This window comes from Arachis stenosperma, chromosome 1, assembly GCF_014773155.1.
Source record: "Arachis stenosperma cultivar V10309 chromosome 1, arast.V10309.gnm1.PFL2, whole genome shotgun sequence".
Lineage (NCBI taxonomy): Eukaryota > Viridiplantae > Streptophyta > Magnoliopsida > Fabales > Fabaceae > Arachis > Arachis stenosperma.
In genome coordinates, this window is record NC_080377.1 from 120,155,896 (window position 1) to 120,164,987 (window position 9,092).

The 9,092-nt window shown below is 26.2% G+C and overlaps 1 protein-coding gene across 1 annotated transcript; it reads right to left on the bottom strand.

The window, feature by feature from the left end:
* Positions 1-2,030: 2,030 nt before the first annotated feature.
* On the bottom strand, positions 2,031-4,151 carry LOC130976792 (uncharacterized). Its single transcript, XM_057901721.1, has one exon. It carries the CDS (start codon positions 3,921-3,923, stop codon positions 2,730-2,732), a length of 1,194 nt encoding a protein of 397 aa, XP_057757704.1. The 5' UTR covers positions 3,924-4,151; the 3' UTR covers positions 2,031-2,729.
* Between the last annotated feature and the right edge of the window lie 4,941 nt (positions 4,152-9,092).

The following is a 9,092-nucleotide window of genomic DNA, read 5'->3' on the forward strand; positions in this document are numbered from 1 at the left end:
TAAATTTAATTGTGTATATATCAAATACATAAAATAATTATCTTTATGTATTTTATGAAATTATGGAGTATTATTTTTAAATTGAATTTTAAATAATTAATTTAGCATATCATTTTTATTCTTTTAAAAATATAGAATTTGATATATTCTTATGTAATTATAGAGTAAATGTATATTCCAAAATTTACCTTTTGTCAAAACTTCAACTAGACAGATATAATGATTTTACGCTTTAAAAATATGTATAATAAATCTACCATGTCATTTTATACCACAAAAAATAGTTTACTCTCTAATTTCTGGAGCAATTCCCTATATATAAATCTATAACAATTTGTGTGTATGGATATTCTTGTTTTCATGAGAAATGATAAGAAGAGTGGAGAAATATGGGATGAAGGATCAAGGGAGGGATAAGGATTGAAGAGTAAGGATGGTGAATGGGGCAACTTGGTTGATGGTTACTAAACTTGTTTCTACAGTGTCATAAAGCAGTGGTCCGAGAAACGTGCTTTGTGGTAATTGACGTTGAAATTTTGCAATTCTCTTGATGTTTCCATGAAGATGCCAATTCCTTCACGCTCCTTTGAACTTTGACTAATTGTTTCTGCTAACTCCCAAGACAAATGGGGTATTGCAAAATTGAAAATATAAGCTATAAAGTATTCACTTTTTATTTTTATTATTGAGATTGTGGTAGTGTTTTTAAATAATGTGGAGAGTTGATATATTTTTTTTTATGGATGATCACAAATCTGATTCTTAGATTTGTGGTTTTAATTTTTTTGAAAAAAAAATTTACAAATCTGACCTTTAAATTTGTGCTTTAACGTTAAAAATTTTTTGAAACCTGTAAATCGGACCTTCTGATCTAGGAAATTTTGATTTTTTTTTAACTCAAAACTTACCCTTGATTTTTTATCTCTATCCAAAATTGAGGCTCAGTTTTCTACTCTATTCAACCCTCAGTTTTTTACCCTTATCCAAATTTGAGCCTTCGATTTGTAGTGTCTAATTTAAAAAATAATAATTATCTCCGTATCCATAAAAAATACACCAACTCTTCATAGCTATGCATAACACATCTCTCCAATCCATTACCAAAAAAATTAGCCTAAAGTATTAGCTCCAATTAGCAATTTCAGGACAAACAAAATATTATGAGCATGACCAAATTATACGAGCAACAAAAGAGTCAACCATCAACGAAGAAAGACAACATATGTTCCACCAATGGAATAATGATTCAAGAATTATACAATAATTAAAAAGTAGAGGGATATGAACGTACAGGTGAAACTAATAAGCTCATAATAATTAGTTTATTTACGAACATAGTTTACAATATGATACTGTAACGCTGTATGATTCGGTCAGTCTTGCTTAATAAATGGAATAAGTCTTCGTTTTAAACACGAGTCCATGTGATATTATAATTTACCGCAACGATCGCTTGCTTTTAAATATAAGCCATTCAAATGTGCACAACACATTTATAATTTATTGCTTGTATATGGTAGTTGTAGGATCAAGGTATCACCCTCCCTGTGTGACCGTGTCTGCCATATGCATCAGCAATTAACGAAGAAATATGCAAAACGTGATAGAAACATGTTTGGAAAGTTTTAAAAATAATTTTTTTGAATTTTGACTTATGAAAAATAATAATATTAATATTTAGTGTAATTTTTTAAATTAAATTATGACTTTTTAAGAAGCTATTTAGAAACTTATAAAAAAATTTAAAAAAAAACTCTTATAATACTACTATTTTTTATCATATTTCTATAAAATAAATATTTTTAAAACTAAAAATTTAAATACAAAATAACTTATTTATAAGTTATTTTTAATATAATTATTTATTATTTAAACTATTTTTTTAAAAAATCTTAACGAAGCAGTTTATCCAAAGTAGACCTAATTCCCATTCACTTCCATCCTGATACATTACGTTTTATAGTCTATTACATCTATTATCTATTATAGAAATAACATAAAATTAATTAACAAAAACTGTAGAAACTACATTATTAAAATTTAAAATAAGAAACATGTCATTGCATTTTTTATGAATCGTCAATACATTCATTGGAAGCAGCCCACCAAACAAAAACAAATCCCAAACTATTGTCTCTCTTTCTTTCTTTATTATTATTATGATTTCTCCTAGGTATACCTTATGTTTGTTTATTGTTTCCAAGGCATCCCTGCCACTAAAATGGCATATACCATAAAACGATCCTCATACAGAATCTTGATCCCTCAGCAGCCATCACCTCACCTTACTTGTCCCCACCATATTATGCATCCGAATCCTTCTCCGGTTCTTCCCATTATGCTGATTCCCCTTTACCAAAATCCTTAAACCACATTAAGTAACAAACAAGAACAAATAATCGACTCAACTGAGATCTAGAGCAATACTGCATGTTTTCCAGAAGAACTTTTTCTTTTAAGAAAAAAGGAAGTGCTTGGTCTTCAATCTCAATGACATGAATTATTCTTCACCCAAATTGCAAGATATACAAAATGTAATTCAACACAAAATTATTAACTACACTAACAATTGAACAATCCAATTACCTAATTCCTACATTTCCTCCCACATCTAATTTGTACAGAAAATAGACAAAAATAAGAACTTTTCTTTTCTTCCTGTCTCTTTAGGCCATGTTTGGCAGCTAGTTTAAGTGAAATGCAGAGATAGGAAAATAGAAAAATCTTTCTTAAAGCGAAGTGCCCCACAAAACCTCAGCAACAATGGTGGCAGCTTCTGCATCAGACACAGAAGCCTCCCTAACCCTAACGAGAATTTCCTGCTTGAATGCCCTCTTCTCTCTTTGTCTCAATCCTTCTCCAACCTCCAGCATAACTGCAAACCTCGCTACGCAGCTCGCAAAAGGGTGTCCCTCCAAGAACCTCTTCTGCCTCTTCCCTTCTCTAACTTGTCCATCTTCATCACAATCATTCTCATCTTCTTCCTCTTTCTTCTTCTCGTGATCTAAATCGATCAAATCCCCGCCAAGCTCCGACCTTTGCAGCTCCACAAGCTTCTCCACCAAACCCTCCTTGAGCATGGCCTCCACCGCTTCCTTCCTCCCGAAGTACCCAATCTCAAGCACGCAATCCATCCCCAAAACCCTCATTTCCAACTCCTCGCAATCCAAAAGCCCAATGATGTTGGGAATCTCACCGTTCGATTCAATCTCGTCCACAAACGGCGACTTGATTGACCTGATCAGAGAACACAGAGCCTCAATCGAACGCAGCGAGCCCATACCCACCAAAGCTCGAATGGTAGGGCCCATGAGAACCTGGCCGACGAAGACGTCCTTGTTGAATCGAATCAGCGCCGCCACAGCCAGCCCCGCGTTCTCGCGAACATTGAGGGAGCATTTAGCGTCGAAGAGAACCGATTCGAGTGAAGAGAAGATCTTATTGTTGAGAACTAGGTCCTGCAGGTCGCGGTTGAAACCCTGGGAGAGTCGTTGACGGAACTGAGTCAAGAGAGCGATTAACTGGTCGGGGGCAAGATGGTCATTTAGGTGGCGGGAGAGGGAGTGGATGCTCTCGCGGTCGATCCATGCTTGGATTTCGGACTCGATGGAGTTGGCGAGCTTGGAGATGGAGTGAGTGGAGAGTCGTCGGGAGAGGAAGGAACGGAGGGAGTGAGGGCGGTGGCGGGAAGTGGTGGAGTTAATGTGGTCGACGAGGTGCTTGAGGCGGGAAAGATGGTGGGAGAGAGCGGAGAGGTTTGGGTCGTTGGAGAGTATTGTATCGGACTCAGTGTGGAGCTCCAGGAGTGCTTTAATGGCGAGTGATGTGTTATCGTGCTTGTGTTGAAGCTCCTGTGATGCTTGTTTCAGTGCTTGCAGCACTTCTAGAACTTGCGGGGTGCTGTTCTTATCTGTGTCTTCCATGGTGTGTTTTCAGAGACACGGAGAGAGAGAGAGAGAGAGAGAGAAAAAAGAAAAATGTTTCGAGTTTCGTGATGCTGTTTGGATTCTATTTGCAGCTTGGAATCGGAAATGGGAAAGGACCTTTTTGTCTCACTAAATTTTCTTTCTTTCCTTTTTTTTTTTTAATAAGTGTGAGGAATGCTGAGTGGTGGAACAAGGCTTAAAGGTGCCACTGCCACATGGAATATGCTGCTCTTCAAATCAGTGAGCTTCTTTTGCATGTAAATTGATTGCCATGTAAATCATCCCTCACCGCTTATTGCATTCCTAATTTCATACCTACTTAATATATTAAAATTGGATTTTTCTCTAACTAATAAAGATGAAGTATCAATTTTTCATAATTTCATTTTCCCTCCAAAATGAATGCACTTTTTTCTATTCTAAATTCTAAATTATTTTATAAATTTTTTTTATTATAATTATATTATCATTAAATATAATATTTAATAAATAATACATAATTATACTAATTTAAAAAAATATTTTCATTATAATTATATCAAATCAATATTTAATGCATTATTAAACTACTTATTAATTATATATCAATTGACAATACTTTTAATTATTTTAATAATAATAATAATAATAATAATAATAATATATGATAATGATATGATAATGGCACCGATCGTGATAATCATGATAAGAATATTTGATTCTAATCATAAAATGATCAAATCTTATAATATTAATAACGCACATTGATTTTAAATATTTTTAGTCATTTAATTATATAATTTTAAAAATATTTATATAATTCTAATTCTTATTCATTATCCAATAATAATAATAATAATAATAATAATAATAATAATAATAATCTACTTAATATACTAAAACTGGGTTTTCCCTCAGCTACTAAAGGTGACGTGTCGATCTCTCATGCCTCCGTTTTCCCTCCAAAACGAATAAAAAAATTTTTTCTATTCTAAATTATTTTATTGTAATTATATTATAATTAATACTAAATGAATAATATATAATTATACTAATTTAGCAACATATCTTCATTATAATTATATCAAATCAATATTTAATGCACTATTAAACTATTTATCAATTATCAATTAAAAATACTTTTAATAATTTTAATGATAATAATAATATCAGTAATAATAATAATAATAATAATAAATCTTTGTTATCTGATTCACGTATATCAAATAATTTTTTAAAATTATTTTATAAAAAATATCTTTAATATAATTAATTTGTAATATTTAATGAATAATATTATATAATTTAGAAACATATCTCATTATAACTGTATCAATATAATTACTAATTTAGAAATATCTTCATTATAATTATATAAATTAATATTTAATTTATTATTAAACTACTTATCAATTATTAATTAGAAATTTTTATTATTTAATGAATAATACATAATTATACTCATTTAAGAAATATCTTTATTATATTATAAAATCAATATTTAATGTATCATTAAACTAATTATCAATCAAAAATTTTTAAAATTTTAATTATATTCATATCCTTCTAATTCTTATTCATTATCCAATGATTTTATTAGTGGCAAGTTGTTAACCCATTTATATTGATAATAATAATAATTTATTAGGATAAATATCAAATTCTATTCCTATAAAAAATATAAAATTTGATTCCTTCCATTTTTTTTACCACTATAAAAGACCATGTATGCTAGAAGAAAATATCATTCGTTTACCATTACTCTTCATTTGATAGCTTTACAACAATTTTTTCTTCATGAGGCATCGTTGCAAGAAGACAACTATCGTGGATACAAACTACACACTCTCCAACTTTCGTGCTTATCATTCGGAGCTCTATAAGATATGTTATCTATGAAGATTTATAGATCATGTATGTATAAATAAAAACTGTTTTGTATTTAAATTTAAGTCATTTACCTGTTTGTGATATATTGTAGTGTGAAATTACTTTCAATATGTTTATGTAATGATTATGTTCTAATTTAAGCTTTTACTTTAGAACTGTATGATTATCTCATCATTTTTCTTAGATATCAAGTTGACGTATTTTATTTATTATTATATTGGAACAAATGTGATATGAAATACCAAAAAAACTCTCACATTTAATTTATTTTATTGTAGTCTTCTATCTATTTATTTATTTTTATTTTTTCTTATTCATTTTTTTTTCTTTTCAAATGTTATGTAATCTATCATAATTTATACATCTACTTTTATTTAATATACTAAAATTGTGTTTTCTCTGACTAATGAAGTGAGGTGTCACTTTTTTGAACCTATTTTCTTCCAAAATGATTGCACTATTTCTCTTTTAAATTTATTTTTAAAAATTATCTTTAATTGATATATATTATATTGGTATGTAATGAATGATATAATTATACTAATTTAAGATAATCTCTTATTATATTATACTCTCTTTAAATTTATTCAGAAAATTAATTATAATTATATACATATTATAGCATTTAATGAATAATTCATAATTATATTAATTTAAAAATATCTCTATTATAATTATATAAATCAATAATTAATGCATTATTAACCTAATTATCAATCAAAAATATTTTTAACTATTTTAATTATATTGATTTAATTATATTAATATAATTCTATTTTTTATTCATTATCCTAAAAAATAATATTCTTTATAAATATTTTTATATAAAATTATATAAAATTCATATTTAATACAAAATAGTATTCTTTATAAATATTTAATGAAAGTGAGGTGTCACTTTCTCGTGAACCAATTTTCCCTCCAAAATGAATACATTTAATGAATAATGCATAATTATAATAATTTAGGAAAATATCTTTATTTTAATTATGTAAAATCAATATTTAATGCATCATTAAACTACTTATCAATTATTAATCAGAAATATTTTAAATTATTTTAATGAATAATGCATAATTATACTAATTTAGGAAAATATCTTTATTATAATTATATAAAATCAATATTTAATGCATCATTAAACTAATTATCAATCATAAATATTTTTAAATATTTTAATTATATTCATATCCTTCTAATTCTTATTCATTATCCAATGATTTATTAGTGGCAAGTTGTTAACCCATTATATGATAATAATAATAATTTTATTAGGATAAATATCAAATTCTATTCAATATAAAATATAAAATTTAATTCCTCCATTTTATTTTACCACTATAAAAGACCATGTATGCTAGAAGAAAAGATCATCATTACCATTACTCTTTCATTTGATAGTTTTACGATAATTCTTTTTCTTCCTATGAGGCGTCGTTGCAAGAAGACAACTATCGTGGACACAAACTACCACACTCTCCAACTTTCGTACTCATCATTTGAAGCTATATAAGATATGTTATCTATGAAGTATTTATAGATTATGGTTATCATGTATGTATAAATAAAAAATATTTCGTTTTAAATTTAGTCATTTATGTTTGTGGTATATTGTAGTGTAAATTACTTTGATATGAAATGTACCCAAAAAAAACTCTTACATTCAATTTATTTTATATAGTCTTCTATCTATTCTATTTATTTTTATTTTCTTCTTATTCATTTTATTTTCTTTTTAAATGTTATATAATTTATTATAATTTATATACCAATCTATTTCTATTTTTAATATATTAAAACTGGGTTTTCCCCAACTAATGAAAGCAGGGTGTCAAATTATTATATAAAATATTTTTATATATAATTATATAAAATTCATATTTAATACATTATTAAACTACTTATCAATTATCAATCACAAATATTTTTAATGATAATAATAATAATAACAATAATAATAATAATAATAATAATAATATAATAATAATAATAATAATAATAATAATATAATAATAATAATATACTCTACTTAATATACTAAAATTGTTTTTCTCTAACTAATTGAAGTGAGGTGTCAATTTTTCATAAATTCATTTTTCTTCTAAAATGAAAGTACTATTCTCTCTTCTAAATTTATTTTACAAAAATCTTTATTTATTTATATTACATTAACATTTAATGAATAATGTGATTTATACTATTTAGGAAAATATATTTATTATAATATATAAAATTAAATTTAATGCATTATCAACTAATGAAGCGAGGTGTCATTCTTTATAAATTATTTTTTCTCCAAAATGAAAGTAATATCTCTCTTCTAAATTTATTTTAGAAAAATTAAAATTCCATGCTGAATATAGGTGGCAAGTAAAAAAAAATAAGCAAGTTCATGGAATCAAATCATTTTCTATAACATATAAGAATGTATATTTTTATTATATAAAAATTGAATTTTCTGCACTTCATGATGGGCGTGACATACTCTTAGCGGTTTCTTAATTTATTTTTTATAACTCATTGAATACAATTTATTATAGCAAATTAATTATATCACTAATTGATTGATTATGTATTTAAATATCACACTATTTATTATAATTTATATCAATCAAATAATTGAATTTATATATCAATTATTTTAATTCATTAATTTATAAGGTACATAATAACATAGATTTATTACTTATAATGATTAAATAATAAATACATATTATTTAGTTAAAAAAATCATGTCTCCTATGTTTTCCTATTTATTTTTTCTAATTCATTAAATCCAATCAATTATAATAATTAATTATATCAACTAATTAATTCAATCAATTATTTTTTAATTTATTTTTTGAATTCAATAAATCAAATAAAATTAATTATACTAATTATTTGTATTGACTAATTAATTTGATTAATTCTTAGAAATATTTTTGTTTAACTTATTTTATTTATTTAAATATAACTAATTTGTTATTTAATTTTATTAGGATAAATATCAAATTCTATTTCTAATATAAAAATACAAAATTTTATTCATTTTATTTTTATTTTACCACAATAAAAAATCATATATGTTAGAAGAAAACATCATTCATTTACCAATTACTCTTTTATTGGGTAGCTTTTACAACAATTTTTTTTCTTCCTATGAGACGTCGTCACAAGAAGGTAACTATCAAGGATACAAATCAGCACACACTCTTCAACTCCCGTGCTCATCATTTAGAGCAATATATAATATGTTATCCATTAAGAAATTCTATTTCTAATATAAAAATACAAAATTTTATTCATTTTATTTTT

Bases quoted from the DNA above. Each gene is read 5' to 3' on its own strand.
- LOC130976792 (XM_057901721.1), bottom strand. From the start codon at position 3,923: ATGGAAGACACAGATAAGAACAGCACCCCGCAAGTTCTAGAAGTGCTG.